This window comes from Coffea arabica, chromosome 11c, assembly GCF_036785885.1.
Source record: "Coffea arabica cultivar ET-39 chromosome 11c, Coffea Arabica ET-39 HiFi, whole genome shotgun sequence".
Taxonomy (NCBI): Eukaryota; Viridiplantae; Streptophyta; class Magnoliopsida; order Gentianales; family Rubiaceae; genus Coffea; species Coffea arabica.
In genome coordinates, this window is record NC_092330.1 from 43,410,138 (window position 1) to 43,425,752 (window position 15,615).

General features: G+C 36.5%; 1 protein-coding gene across 1 annotated transcript; it reads right to left on the minus strand.

Annotated features, from left to right (window-relative positions):
- Positions 1-1,081: 1,081 nt before the first annotated feature.
- LOC113715356 (AP-1 complex subunit gamma-2-like) lies at positions 1,082-14,180 on the minus strand. The gene is made up of 18 exons (XM_027239542.2): positions 13,879-14,180; positions 11,294-11,596; positions 10,873-11,014; positions 10,121-10,294; positions 8,898-9,077; positions 7,698-7,852; positions 7,219-7,309; positions 6,469-6,632; positions 5,846-5,900; positions 5,004-5,126; positions 4,786-4,881; positions 4,000-4,127; positions 3,778-3,882; positions 3,388-3,647; positions 3,049-3,288; positions 2,782-2,957; positions 1,962-2,066; positions 1,082-1,489 (listed from the first exon to the last, which is right to left on the minus strand). The coding sequence occupies exons 1-18, from the start codon at positions 13,908-13,910 to the stop codon at positions 1,394-1,396; spliced, it is 2,625 nt and encodes an 874-aa protein (XP_027095343.1). The 5' UTR covers positions 13,911-14,180; the 3' UTR covers positions 1,082-1,393.
- Between the last annotated feature and the right edge of the window lie 1,435 nt (positions 14,181-15,615).

Genomic DNA, 15,615 nt, shown 5'->3' on the forward strand with positions numbered 1-15,615 from the left:
TAATATAATACCTACTTCAGTTTAAGTATTGTTACTTTGGAGTTTCACTTTTTTCTCTTTCATACTTTTGTAGTTTTTGGCGTTTGAATATCCTACTATTATAGACGATCCATTTGAATAATAATAATAATATTTTTTTCCCTATGAAAATCGATAAAATTTTATGAGGAAAAAAGAATATCTTTGCCTGATATGTTAATAATGATAAACCAAGAAAGGAAAAAGAACCGCCATGCTAATTAGTTGACAAAACTTTTGCACAAAAACTGACAAATTTCAACTTTATGATTCAATAAAGGCGAAATTAGTAGCATTATAAATTCTGTTGTACAGACTTACTATATGATGCTGTGGTATTTGATGAATGAGAAGAAGTCAAAATAAGACGGACATAAAATTTATTAGCCATACACACAGACAAATGTCTATACATTCGAGTGTGGAGACATTGGGCGTTAGGTAAAGTGCCAGGAAAGCCCTGGATCAAATCCAAAATTCTTTGGTTGAAGCATGGTCTTGAATTTGTTTGGTTCCATTTGTATTACCAAAACTTCACGCAAGCCGGAACACGTGAAAAGTAGTATATGGTTTAGCGTTTGGCAGTCAAACCCAAACGTAATGACAAGAAAGAAATGGAGCGGTTAGAAGGAGAAGATCCCAGGAACCGGAACAGGACCTACGGTATTAGCAAATGGAGCTAAAATCAGTAAATTCCGTCTCAACGGCGTTTAATAGAAATAATTCGAGGTGGCATTTTAGAGAAAAATGACAGAATCTGCATCTGCTCGGCTTTCCGAGTTCTGATTCAACTTGAACATGCAAAATCAAAAACAATACGAAAAACATTTGCCTTTTAAAAAGAGTCATTACACAGAATAAACATTGGATATTGCAATGCAAGGAAAACCTGTACCACAATCTTTCATTTGGAATAGAAGTCGGATCGACATCTAACGCTACTATGGATTACAAGCAGAATCGCGAAGGTTTTTTTTTTTTTAAAACAAAAAACTGCACCTGATACTTATAAAGAAGAAGAAAAAATCAATGACAGCTCGCACGAGAAGAAGAAGAACAAGAATTTTGGTGGACTCGAGAGGAGAGGAGCTTTCTATATGTGCCTCGCTCGTAGGCAAAATTTGGTTTCCACAATGCCGTATGCGACTGTCCCATCCTAAATGTACAAGAAAAAAAAAGGGGGCGAAGACACAATCCCCCATGCATCTGATATACCTGATTCATTCATCCAGTCAGAAGTAACACGCTGCTGAAAGCCAGATCGCCCAGGATTTGATGACCACCGGAAACTACATACATACGAGCAGAAGCTCAAACTATTCTATTTCTCATCTCATAATACATCAAAACAATTCCTTTGAGCGCCCTTGGAACTTCACAAGCCACGAGGAAAGTTGTTAATTTGCCCTTCCTCCAACATATCTTTGTTGTTCGACTTATACCCTATCCGTATGCGCATAACAAGGGATTTCTGGAAGCAAAAATCATTTCAAGTTTCGTCAGAATAGTACCAACAATATGACCATTTTTAAGTTAGTAATATACTTTGTGCCCTCCCACCGTATTTTAGTTAAATAGTAGCCTGATTTAATTTTTAACTCCGCCGCCACTTAATGGGATGAATTTTTAATTGGAACATCTGCAAGTCATTGGCAAGAAATGGTAGTGGAACCGGTTTGCAATCAACAGGCATGTAGCGGAAAAGTACAGACACAAATCTCATAATCTATCTTAGCGAGACAAAGGCCTCATTTTCAGTTGATTATTTTAGCTGATCATAGATTCTGATTTTGGATAATTACTTTTTTTTTTTCATGTTTTCGTTTGCTTTTGCATTTAGATTATAATCCTAATTTAAGTCACTTTTCATAATCAAAACTGATGCAAAATAAAAAGCACATGCGACACAAAGCTAAACAGTAGAGAAAGAAGGATTCAATTACCTTGCCATGTTGGCTGTTCGTAATTCGCAATTTTTGGGAGATTGATCCATTACCACTTGCAGGAAGTGTATCACTGCTGGCTGGATCCAAATGTAATTGAAGAAACTGTAATTGTAAACATAACATATCGTCACCGAGTGTTTTAGACAAACCATATAAAACTGCTCAGTGCAGATTGACCCATCCAGTTTCACAAAAAAATCAACTGACTCAAAGTTCATATGGGAATAAAACTAGCATCAGAACCAACGTGAATAAGGGGGTTGTTTGGATAGTGAGTTATTTGCACAATTTTACTTGCTTACATCAACAACATATTTTCCAACCACCCTTTTATCTCACATACATCACATTTAAAAAGTGCTACAGTATTTTTTTCCTTTCAAAAACTTATCCCAAATAATCACTAGAAGATTTCTAAAAGCACCATTCATCAATAGAAATGCATCTTAACTTCTTCAATACAACTTCCTTAACAAAATATTCAGGTCAAAACATGCTAAATACCAGAAAATAGAGCAAATTCAAGTGTTTCACTACCAACAAATGTGCATTTCCAGCACCAATTCACAATCATCAGTTCTGCATAAGAGGATGGGAGCAGAAAAGTTTAATATTTTTACCAGACAGTTTACTTGATCTGCGAAGCAGTGAGTATGACATGCAGAGAAACACAAAAGAAAAAAAATTCTGAGATAATAGAGATTCCCAGAATAAAGCAGGATTGTACATCTGATGCTGTGGAACTCCCCTCTTCATATACAAAATATAACTAGAAACATAAAGAATTGGAAGATTGTCCGCCAGATTATGATATTACCTTTGGCACTGCAGCCTGGAAGATAAAGTCCGTATAAGCATCAAATGTCTTATTTGAAAAGTTAGCTTCAATAATTGTCGTCTGCTGGTTTCCGGGCTGCTTGGAAAAGTTAAATGTCACTTGCAAGGTGCTGCTCTCAAATGCAACAATTGAAGGATAAGCTGGAACATTGTTTTCTGTCACAATAGACAGGAGAAATGATATTTGAGGGGAAAAATAATAATAATAATAACTCCAAGCTATTATGACCACTAATGAAAACCATACCAGGTTTTGGAGCGAAACCATCCAACAAATCCATCATAGGAGAACTTCCAGGAGGGGTGGATACACCTCCAGCTGGCGCAGAAGGTGAGGACAATTGCTCCAAGACATTTATAGCACTTTTGCTGTCATCACTAGGGGAAACCATCTCAGGAATAGAAGAGTTACTTTGAGCAGGAGGTGTCCCAATTGATAGAAGATCCAGCAGGACATCAGTGCCTCTTTTCTGCGCCTGATTTGTGTCTGAAGTGCAATCACCAAATGGGAAAAAAAAGGTATGAAATAACAGAAACATGGGTTTAAATTATCAAAAACGACAATTCTTGCTGTACCAACACAAACCTGTTTGTGACAAAGATGGTGACAAATCAACACCAAGAAGATCCTGAAGAAAATCTCCACCAGAAGAGCTAGGTACTGGTACGTCATCTGAACTAAGATCCAGCAAATCAACCAGTGGTGCGGATGTCGTTTTGGCAACTCCATTAGGAAGATTAATAGGAGCGCCTTGTGAAGTTGAAACAACTGCTGGCACTGAACCAGCCCTCCTTCCACTATATGTGGCCTCATCAAGGACTGGCATCCTTTCGACCAGTGTAGACCTGAATGTAAGTGTCCACCAGCACTTTCAATTAGGTAAGGAGCCTAAAATAATGAAACTGGCAGAAATGCAAATAGGTGAATGAAACTACATGGCCCAGATCACTTAATGAGATAAAAATATATCAGTACCTAATATTCCGATGTTTATCAACAATCGCACTAAACTCAAGGGCTCTCTGTTGTAGTTCAAGCACCAAGCTTCCTTTATACTGAACAATAACATCGTTTATCCTCCTACAAGGTTAAGTATGTATTAACTAATTGTTGCAAACTCTTCCACAAGAAAATGGGGTCAAGATTTGGAGTAGAAGTGATCACCATCATATAATGGAAGCTAAAAGAACTACATACACTGAACAAGATGGAAAACGACTTGACAGCTTCAACAAAGCAACGAGACACATTGCCCGACTAGTGAGATCTGAAGAATGCCGTTTGATAGCTGTCTCTACAACATCCACAGCATCCGACTCCGTTACCTGCTTTACAGAATAATGCCTGTCAAGCATGTCAAAGAAAAGGAAAGCACTAACATGCAGTAACATGAAGCAAGCATGCAAAAGATTTGTCATATGCTTAAATTTTTTTCAGTCCTAACAGTCAATCTTGTTATGAATAGCAAGCCTGTGGTCCAGAACAATATTACAACAAGATGAAGTAGGCATGAGCAGGCCTGTGGTCTAGAATAATATTACAATAACGAAATTGTTAATCTACTTACATTAAGCAAGATCATTGGATAATGCATTATTAGCAACAAGTTCTCATTCTAAACCAACATTGCTAGCCAAGGGTACTCCCCCCCACTAAAAGATAAAAATAACAAGAAAAAAGAGAAGAGGAGAGAACAAAGAAAACTTTTCAAAGCTCTGCAATTTGATCAGATCTCTTAATAAAACAATCGCGGCAAGACAAATTACAAAGTCAGATGTGAGTATGGACATGTAAGTATATCTCATTTTAACTCTAGTCCAAGCTAAAAGCATTGGCAAATCTCCCCTAAAAGCCGCAAAAGTTTGAGAGCAGAGGCAACATTGTTCAAATGGGACCATGAAAATATGAACATATTCGACCCCGCAAAAGGTAGAACATTGGGAAAGATAAGTGAGGACAAATTTTTTGTAAGAATTAACTTACGGTTATTGGCTCCTCCATATCAAGGAATCCAGTGTTATTGACCAACATATCACCATACTCTCCTATGCACCAAACTGCAACTCGAACGAGAATTTCCTAATGCAAAAACAGTAGAGAAATAACAACAGCGACCACCACAATGTTAATAGTATGTCAATATAACAACCACCACAATAACTTTCACCACACTGCAGGAATGTTAATAGTATGTCAAGTACCTGATCACCTGCTGTTTGGACTAATCTGTACAAAGACCTTACAGCATATCCGTGAAGATTAGAAGCATTCGTAGTAACGACAATAAGAGCGTGCCATACTTCATCTTTGACATAATTTCCAGCCTGCAGACCACAGTACAGAATCAGCACCGTACCAGGAAAAGTAAGACAAGCAGCAATAAGGACAGCATTAACCCAACACCTCCAACACATGAGGAACTTAGTCTTATCAAATAAAAGATGGACTTTATCTTAGTGTGAATTAAAAAAAAAAAGAAGAATAAAAAAAACATGACAAGTCCATAATAACTGCTTTCTCGTAAACTTAATGCATGTCTAACAATCACCTTCGCAAACCAACTCAAAAGAAAATATCAAGTGACCATCAGAAACCTATTGAGTGCATCAGTTTCAAAAAATTCTCTAGCACTTTGACAAGTCCATATACCATGAAAGGTGAGAGAGAGAGAGAGAGAGAGTGAGATAAGAGATGCTCATGCTCTCTAAATCATATGATTCTTCATAATGATTTGTTTGAAAATATACAACATTGCATAAGATATTGCGTTCGGCTTACTAAATGACACACTTAAAATGCAAAATTATATCTCATGATCTAGATGAAAACCACCACAAGTGGCAAGGAAAAAAAATAAGAAGCAGCACAAAAAAGGAAAGAAAGTTTTTGGGAATCCAATTTAACTTCGGGTTGGAGGGAAAGGAATCAAAGGCCAACCCTAGAATGAAAAAATGATATGTGATGTCCATGTCAGTATTAAGGCCAGAATTTAACAAATAGTATAGGATCAACAAAATGGACTATCTGCAAACTTCAAATGTACCTCTGAGAGAACCTTGAGCATCTGATCAATGTACCAAATTTTCTCTGGGGAAAACCTAGCACAACAGGACAACAATAAATAGACTTTATATTAAATAACATGTCACAGGGAACAGCTAGTAGTATTTTACTGAATTCATTAACATTCTTTACCAATCCCCAGTGCAGTGTCATGTATATCCACTACTATCATGAAAAACACATGGAAATGGAAGGAAGTGAAAAACAAAATCAAAAGGAAAAAATACCCTATTTTCACAGAGAAGCTAAGAAATAGAAAGCAAATGATGGATGACAACAAAGAAGGTTAACATACTGATGCATCTATATTCTAACAGATGTGTAGCGTAAGACTTTTTTTCTGGTGCATCAAAAAGAGAGACGTGTCCATCCCTATGCTAACTTTACAACTGGGTAGAATGCAATAATCGGAGCATCCAATTAAATCATCCAAACTAGAGTATGTGAATGCCTTCACAAACATATACCCAATATTATCAGCAAGAACAATTCTCAATAGAACTACTGTTCTGCGTTAGTAAATAATACAACAATCAAACCACTGCAGAAGCATAACATCATAGTCTAAGCATGAAACTAGAGAAATTGAGCCTTTAAACTTACTTCTCCACAATCGAGCAAATTTTGGCAGTAAGATCTCCTCTGAACTCTGGTTCGCTTACTTCTAAATAATCAATTAGTTCCTTGGTCAAAGGCTTCACATTGCTTTCATTTACCAAAACATACACAAGCTCGAGGGCCCTTTTACGGATTGAGGCATCTGAATCCTGAGAATCAATAGGCAGCCATGAGCTATAATTTTAGAGGGTTGCAAAGAAAACTGTCACAAAGAGGTTTCAATTATAAAACTGCATAAGACAAAATGGAGAGTTTAAGCAGGTCCAATGACCAACAGAAGTCTAGACAGGGGGAAAGGCACAATCGTTGCAGCATTACAAAAATCAAGTTACGAAGAGGCATTCTCTAGAAAATATTGCTTCAGATCATTCAAGGACCCTACGACAACAGATATACATAATTCTTCCCTGTTCATTCATTTTTCATTCTGTTCTGGAAATAGGCATGATGATTACTCGTGAACCTAGATTAGTTGTTTTCTTGAAAAACCATACCATGATAGACCTATAAACCAAAACAAAAATAGAAGTATACTATCCAGCAATTTTCTGGTCAGCAAAACAATAAATTCCGAAGGGCCAAAAACCCAGAAAAATAGATGTCAAACTTTCTATAGCATTTGTAGTGGGTAGCTACAGGTATGAAGTACTTGTAACTCTTAACAGCAAAGGTAAGATAAAAGTACACATACTTCAATGGACAGGCTTGTGGAAAAAAAAAATTCTCAGATGATACCTTAACACACTCCAAGATAGTTGCTCTATGCCTCTGTACTGCTTGACTATCTACTGTAATAGCTCTCATCAGCATGTTTAAAGCAACATATCTGACAAATTCAGATTCAAATTCCAATTCCATAAGATGAAAGAGCATGACCAACTAGGCTGGCAGTGTTAAAAAAGGGGTACTTTCACGTTCCCCAAGACAGACAGCCGTACATGTACATGAGTGTCAAAGATAAACCATCCACAAAAACATCACCTCTAAAACCATAGTGAACAATAATGGCACAAAATATCACCTCTAAACACCCACGGCGAAGAAAATTTTAAAAGAAAAAGAAAAACTATAGTGGCACAAATGACACAGACAAACTCTCTTTTTCTCCTGGCAACTATTTTCATATGACAGGTCTGATGAACAAAATGACATAACCAGCCTCAATGTCTCATTAAATGTGACGAAAGCTATGCAAGCATAGGGAAAAAAAGAACCTGATATTGTTGTCACGATTGGACAAAAATCTACCCAGTATATTGATGGCAAGGACCCTCAAGCCACCATTATCTTCAATACTCATAATGGTAGCAACACATTCGTAGAGGATAGCATTCCCGGCATTCTTGTTTGGCTCAGTTTTGGTTGCCACCTAGAAAAAAGAATGTAGAGTGCCAGGACAACAATTAGTTTAAAATTTCAGCATGAAAAGTTAAATATCCTCTCTGACCAATGCATTGTAGAAAAGAGAAAGGAAAATATCCAATATGCACAGCTGCAAACATAGTCTTCCAGTTAAACGAAGTTGATTAACTTTTTCTTAACAAAAAGTAGCTTTAAAATGCTACCATTTGCTTTTCACCCGTTTTACTAACTTAAAAAGCTTTAAAAAAAATCAATTTTGAAAGCACTAGTGGACAGTTTCTTAAATAGCTTTTCCCTTCCAAAACTTGTACTACAAAATACCCACAAAAGTTTTTCACCTTTTCCGCAAATCATGTATTTTCAGTAGCTCTAGGAGGCTAAAAGAAACAAGGTTCCCACAAGACTCTAAACATTACTAATAGGTTGAAGAATCAGTGAGTGTGCAAGGAGGGGGAGCACAAAAGCAAACAAGATACTAAGTAGGGGAAAAAAAAGAAGTAAAACTCGGGTTCTGAACGAGAGATTAAACAGGGCTGCTATAAATTAAGAATTGAAAAAAAAATTATTGAAACTCAGTCACTGTTCAAAAAGGAAGAAATATCTAAACTAAACTTTTCAGCTGACGGGAAAAATGTTCTTTTAATGCCCCAACGAAGTTACACAAGAAGGAAGAGTCAAGGGGGTTCCATATAATTGATATGGAAATACAAAAATATGGCAGAAGCAAGGGATAAGACTTCATTATGTACTTAACATCACTGTAATTGATTCTACGGTATTCCCCGATTAGAAAACCATGTGACTTGTGCAAAGGGCGTAAAAAAAGTTCCACATTTGATGGCAACCTCAGTCTTATGCTTTACAAACATGTCACACAGAGACATTTAAGGAACTGGTGTTCCAGAGTGATAGAGGAATCATTAGCATAACAAGATCCAGAAGAAACACAAGTTTGAAATTTTTCTTAAAAACTAGAAAAGGTCAAAATTATTTGAGAAACTATATTGGAGCTAACACATCGCAGGAACACTTGGAAACAAACAGCAACTGACCTGAGCAAGAATATCATTCATGCAATCACTAGTGTCAACATCTCCCTGTCCAAGTACACGTAAAAACTTGAGCAATCTTATGTGAAGAAAAGGGTCAGTTATCCCCGCAATGTCATATTCTGGAGCATATGGACTATTCGCCAAATCCTTCAACACTTTCACCACACCCTCTGTGCATTTCTGATCCGCAGTGGAAGAAGAAAAAGGGAAATATGAAAATCTCATCAGTTGGAGAACTCAGAAAGCAATTTCTTTGCACGTCAACTTGTCGTTGAAATTAACAAAAGCATATTTCCAGTCCAAGAATTACACTTGTTAACTATTAGTATAACACTTCAAATGTAAAATCACGTGGAAATATCATCAAATCAGAAAACATCCACACAATGCCAACTCATTGACCCAAGTTAGAATAGTACAAAATCAACCGTTTTTATCTCTAAGAAGACCAAGCTTAAAGGTTCCTGGTAAAGACAATAAGAGCAGATCTAAGGTGCAGAAGTATCTCATTTTAAAAGTTTAATTTGGTTGCAGAAACATGCTCCAACCTTCATGTTAATTTCTAGATCACACAAAGTTGAGAAGGCAGTACTTTGCCTTCATTTATCCTTCCCAGCTATAATCTGCTCCGTATCCTTTTCCAAATGACCCATGGAATTTAACACAAGTAATACAGGATTTAAACAATTAAAAGAAGGAAGATTTGAAAGAAAACCTTGGTCAAGCAAACATCACTTGAAACAGAGGACGCATAGCAGTTCTTTTAAGGATGTTGCTTTTCAGTCATAGAGGAAAATTGGAACTAGATTGCCACAAGAAAATTATTACGATTCGGGATGTTTATCAGGTTGAAGATATCTCCCACAATCCAGAATCATCTAATCCAGCAACCTAATGTTAATTTTGTGGACTGAATTCGTTCGATCAGCCAGGTTATCTATTGACCTAAAATTTTGGTGGAAAGAGGTGCTAAAGAACGTAAAAGGTAGCATGCAGAAATTTTGGAGCTAATGTTAAAATAGTGGACTGAATTCATTCAATCAGCCAGTTTATCTCTTGACCTAAAATTTTTGTGGAAAGAGGTGCTAAAGAATGTATAAGGTAGCATGCAGAAAGTTTGGATGCAATGGAAGCTCAAAGTTATGTGCAACTGACCATACTAAAGAGAAGGTAGATTTTGTTACCTAGCAATAGTAGGTAGACAGAGAAAAAGCAAAATGTACCTTTCTGAAATATTCGAGTGCCTCTGAACTGACTTTGCATAAATCTGTGCAAAGCTGCACTCCTGTAAGGAGAACTCCATGGTGCTTTTCCTTCAGCAAAGAAGCGGCAGAATTTATAAAATTTTCTGCCAGATCTGGCACTTTCCTGATAATCCTGATAGTGCATAATGCTGCCTAAATTACAGAGAAGCTCCAATAAGAGTTACGTGATTCAAGAACAAAAGGAACAGAGAAAACAAGAAAAATAGGTCTTCATATAAATTTATAGCTTTATACAGTCAACTAAAGATACAAAAATCCAAAAATGCACATCCAGAGCTGCATGCGTATGAAAATGTTTAGTGAATTTCCTAAGCTGATGAGCCTCACGACCATATAACAGCGGCTTTTCACAGAATTCCTCAAGCAGAAAATGCTGACTGATAAATAAACTACAAGGTGCCAAAACTATCTGAAGTTTTGACACAGCAGATGCTCTCTCCAACTCAGTAAGTTGACTTTCTAAAGTCCAAAGATGAAACTATAAAAAGAGGAGGCTAAAGTTGAAAATTTCCTAATCAGTGTATATGACTGTTCTCATTTTGAAACAATAGCTCTTAAATCAATTACTCTTTGGCGTTAGTGCACGCGCACTAAATATTTGCAACATAACCTGATGACAGCATGGCAGTAAACACGAACCAAATTATAAAGCCAGTGCAGACAATTATACTTTAAAGCCAGTAGTGATTAAAAGATTGTGGAGACTTTACTTTCTTTCGGATGTTTGGATCTCTAAATTGCAGAAGCCGTTCAACTTCTGGAGCAAGGTCACGAGCCATTTCTGCAGAACAAATATTCCCCAAAGCACAAAGAGCAAGTCCAACAATGTACTGGTTGGTGTGATTAAGATCTCTATTGATGAGTTAAGGTGCCTGAACTAATTTCCCAAAATCCAATAGAGTATCTATACTAGTGATAACTCTTATTAAATGAATGCATGTGCCACTTATTCTTATTTTTTTGACAGGAGAAAGAAAGGCTTCCAGCTTTTTTTAGGCCTCTTGCCAATGGAAGCAGTCATTGAGGTTTTTTTGTCTTTTCTACTTTGTTCCCTTCATGCAGGTAATAGTATAACACTGAAATGATTAGTTCTAACAAACAAACATTAAATACAGTTTTTACAGAGGATACTGTTTTATGGAATTTGTAACCAACATCAGAACTTCCTGTCTTTCATCAAGGAGCAACATAAGGCCAAGATAGCCTATTCTCTTCTCAGGAAATCCAGGAGATGCAATTGATTTCAGACATTCCATTTGTCCAAAATGTGTAGGGTATCCCAGCATGTGAATGAACATGAGTTTTGCAAGATTACGATGCCTATAATCTTGATCATTTTCACTAACTGCAGCACGAATAGCTGCACATTCTTTTCTTACAACAGCACGTTCCTCCGCTGCAGTCTTGCAACCACGAATGGACCGAATCATGTCCCTGCATTGAAACAGTAAATCATATGCCACGATATGAATTGCATTGTCAAGCTAATTCCTCATAAATGTGCATAAATACGAAAAGAAAATAAATCAGTTCCATGTCAAGTCAAAATTGACGCCAAAACTTCACATTTGCATAATGAAAGAGAAGCTAAATGCTAAGACAAACACTAGAGGCTAGAAACAAATGAAGATAACTATAAACTATGATCATCAAGTTGTCCCTTGTTCAGAAATTTTAGCCAAGCAATTGGGGTGTCAAACCGCATAGTTTTCTACTTGGACACATTAAAGAGTTTCATCGGCTAAATTGTAATGTTTCATAGTAACCAAGGGTGCCATACTAGTACATATAGGCAATAGGCTGTGGCCTTGAGCATGAGAGTGTTTCTTTCAACCTTATTCCCGTATGGTAAAATGTACAAGGGTTGGGGCTTGCACCTATCACATTTGCACCTGACATCCTATTTTGTATGGTTCTCCTCGCAAACAAGTCAACATTAGGCTTCCCATAGAAGACAGTTGACTGGCAATAGGCAAACTAGTGCATTATAAGACACTGCATCATTTTAAGATTGCCTTGTGACAACTAACTACAGGTGCAAAATGCTAAGACTCAAGGATCTATGAGATTCAATTTTAGCTTCAAAAAGAAAAGGAGAAAAACAAACAGAGAGGAGTTTAATGTCAAATGAAAACTCTTGTAATGAAAATCTAGCTTAATAAGAACATAATCATATATAACTGTCACAAAGGGCAGGAAAACTAGGAAAGGTATGATTGTGGATAAATACAAGGGAGGTCAATAATAAAGGACAGAGAGGCAGATAAAAGTTAATGAATGGATAAAGTACCTCAATTGATAGTCCAGCAGGGAGCGGACTATTGAAATGATTGGATAGTCAGCTAATTGGATAATTCAAAGAGGCTTAACATACCAACTAAATTTTTTTTTTTTTGCCTTTAAATTTACATGCACTATTTTTTGCCTTTAAATTCACATGCAATAATTTACTTTCTAATGCCACATGGATGCCAGGCTAAAAGATTTCAGGCCTAATATGGTTAAGGTACTCACAATACCCTACCAGGAATTTGATAGAATTACAATGACCTTCCCTCTAGTTTCTGAAATTTAAAATCACAAGAACTTCTCAATTTATGTCAACATCCAAGTTAATTGGGCCCATCTGCCCATAAATTTTGATGTAAAAGATCTCCCCTCTCAAAGAAAGTTCCAAAATGGCAAGCATATATTGCTAAAATCATTTTTAACAGTGATTTGAAGCAAAATGACATGAGATCTAATTGGAGTAGTTGTAATTTTCATTGCAAAGCCAAAAAGGGATGTCTCTATCATGCTTGCATTTCAGCCCAACAGACCAATCACCAGAAGAAGAGCTGAAATAACATTTTCTTAGCCAAAAACATTTGTTTTGAAACTGAAAAGAAAAGAAAAGTGACACTCTAACTAAATAAACTTTGAAACCTACGGTTAAAGGATGATTAACAGAAGGTTTTTCTAACATGCAGCACATAAATCTTCAAAAACTCAAAATCAGAAACCCAAACAAGCACTTCCATTCTCTTTTTTTTTTGTTTCATTTAGCCAGTAATCATTATCATCTTCAACACTTTGATGAAGTTTTCTTGAGTTCATTATTCCATTGTCTTCAAGATGGTACAATTTACTCTATGCTACAAAATCTTATATCAAACTTCAGGCTGGCAATAAACCATAACAAAGGAGCTAAGTTGCATAACCCACTGAAGAACTTATTCCACAATCTCAAACAACCCATTCCTACGCAAACTTAGATCAAAATTAAAGCTTAAACTGAGCTATATCAGGGTATCTGTCCCTATACGCAGCGCTCTTAGCCCTCTGATAAAAACCTATGTCACACACAATCACCCAAAAAATAGGCATTCTCTTTCACTACCACTGCTAAACATCATCCATGACCTATGAACTTTAAGTGAGGCACCCATTCACCACAAACCCGAAAAGGGTTTTTATAAGTCAAGCAATTATGCAACTTTAACCTAAACACAAGATCACAATCAAGAATTACGCTATCCGCGATTAACAAAACGTACTGATAACTCCATCCATCAAAACAAGTGACACATTATCAAATCCCAACAAATAAAAATCAATCCAGCGCGCGAAAAGATTAAAATGTCAATAATTGAGCAAAATTAGGTCAAACAACAAGGACCCATAGCGATTTACTGTCCAATATGATCCAGATAATTCGAGTGAGCAGTAGCACTAACCTTAGGCGCGTGCCGGACGAAAAGGGATTCATGACTGGGTCGATTTTGAAACTCCGGGATAGCTCGATCAGATCCAGGATCACGCCCTGACTACCCAATCAAATCTTTATAGCTTTTGAAGATAATTCGTGTTAATAATAAAGCTATACACAAAATAATTAAGATCTGAACAGGGCAGAGGATCTGAGGTATATAATTTGTGAGATTTGGATCTGGAAACGAAAGAGAGGAGAATTGAACTGGCTTTTGTCCCCTAATTTTTTCTAAAGAAGAAAAACTGGGGAAGGAATGAATAATGAGGTAAAAGTATGACTAGTAAAATGAGAGTAGTAGTTATAAAATTAATTGAATAATACTGGAAGAAATCTAGTGTGTGTTGTGTGTTATTTCCAGCATTTGATGATGCAGACTGGTAGTATCATTTTGTTTACGAAGAAAAGAATGCGCACTGCCAGCGGGGGAAAATAAAATTATTTTTCTTTTCCTCCCTAATTTTTCCTAATTGTGGGAGGTATGACTATGATTGGGTGTCTCGGCTGTCAAATATTTGTGTCACCCCTGCTACGGGTGCAAACGAGCCGAGCTCGAGTCGAGGTTTGGCTAAACGAGCCGAGCTCGAGTTAATTTTGAGCTCGAGCTCGACGAGCTCAAAATATCAAGCTCGAGCTCGATCTCATCGAGTCAAATTCGAGTCGAGATCGAGCTCGAGCTCGAGCTTAAAAAATAAAAAAATAATTATTATTATTTTATTTTTAAAAAATAAAAAATAAATAAAATAATAATTTTTTTAATAAATAATAAAATATTAGGGATAAATATGTAATTTTACTATTAAATAAAAAATAAATATATAATTGAACTCGCGAGCCGCTCGCGAGCCAACGAACTTAATGTTTTTGAGCTCGAGCTCGAGCTCGAAATCGACTTAATTGGCTCGAGCTCGACTCGAACTCGATATTGACGAGCTCGAGTCGAGCTCGTATTTGAGTCGCTCGCGAGCCGCGAAACACCCCTGACCCCTACTTTGTGATTGGTGGACTCGAGATGGGCTGGGGTTTTTGCTCTCCTTGGTGGGTTGCTTTGCTTATTTTCCTTTTTTTTTTTCTGTGTGTGTATTTTGCATTTTGTTTTTTCATTAAAATGCTTTCAGGTAATAATATGTTTTTTTTTTTCTGTGCCCTTGTGAGCAATAATCGATAATGTTGTCAATTGTATAAAACATCGTACAAATAGGGTCATGGAGTTAAATGAATGATAATGATAAATTTTTTTTTATATACATCAAATCGTTATAATAAAATTTTATACAAAAATTCCTAAAAATAGGAATCAAAACGAAAATCTTGCAATGGATTGCCTAATGATCTTCCTCTTTTTTTTTTACGGTAATGATAACATATCTGTAATCTAATTTATTCTAATTTAGGGAAGGAGAGTTTAAAGAAACTGTGTATAAATGTCACAGAGAAGACATTTCACTATGTCATATCAATGTTGATTGATTCTATACACCTAATTAATAAGAATATACAGTGGAAAATAAAAATTATAAGGTGGAGGCCTGAGAGTTAAAATCGAGTCCCTAGCTTGTGTAGCAAAAGAATTGCCGTATGTTGATGTCATATATGTGTGACTAATTATCTGGAGGGCCATTTGGTGCCGGAAATGGGTACTGCCATATTGGCGGTGGTGGAGCGGATGGGTTATGGCCTATGGGCATAGTTATTAAAATCAACC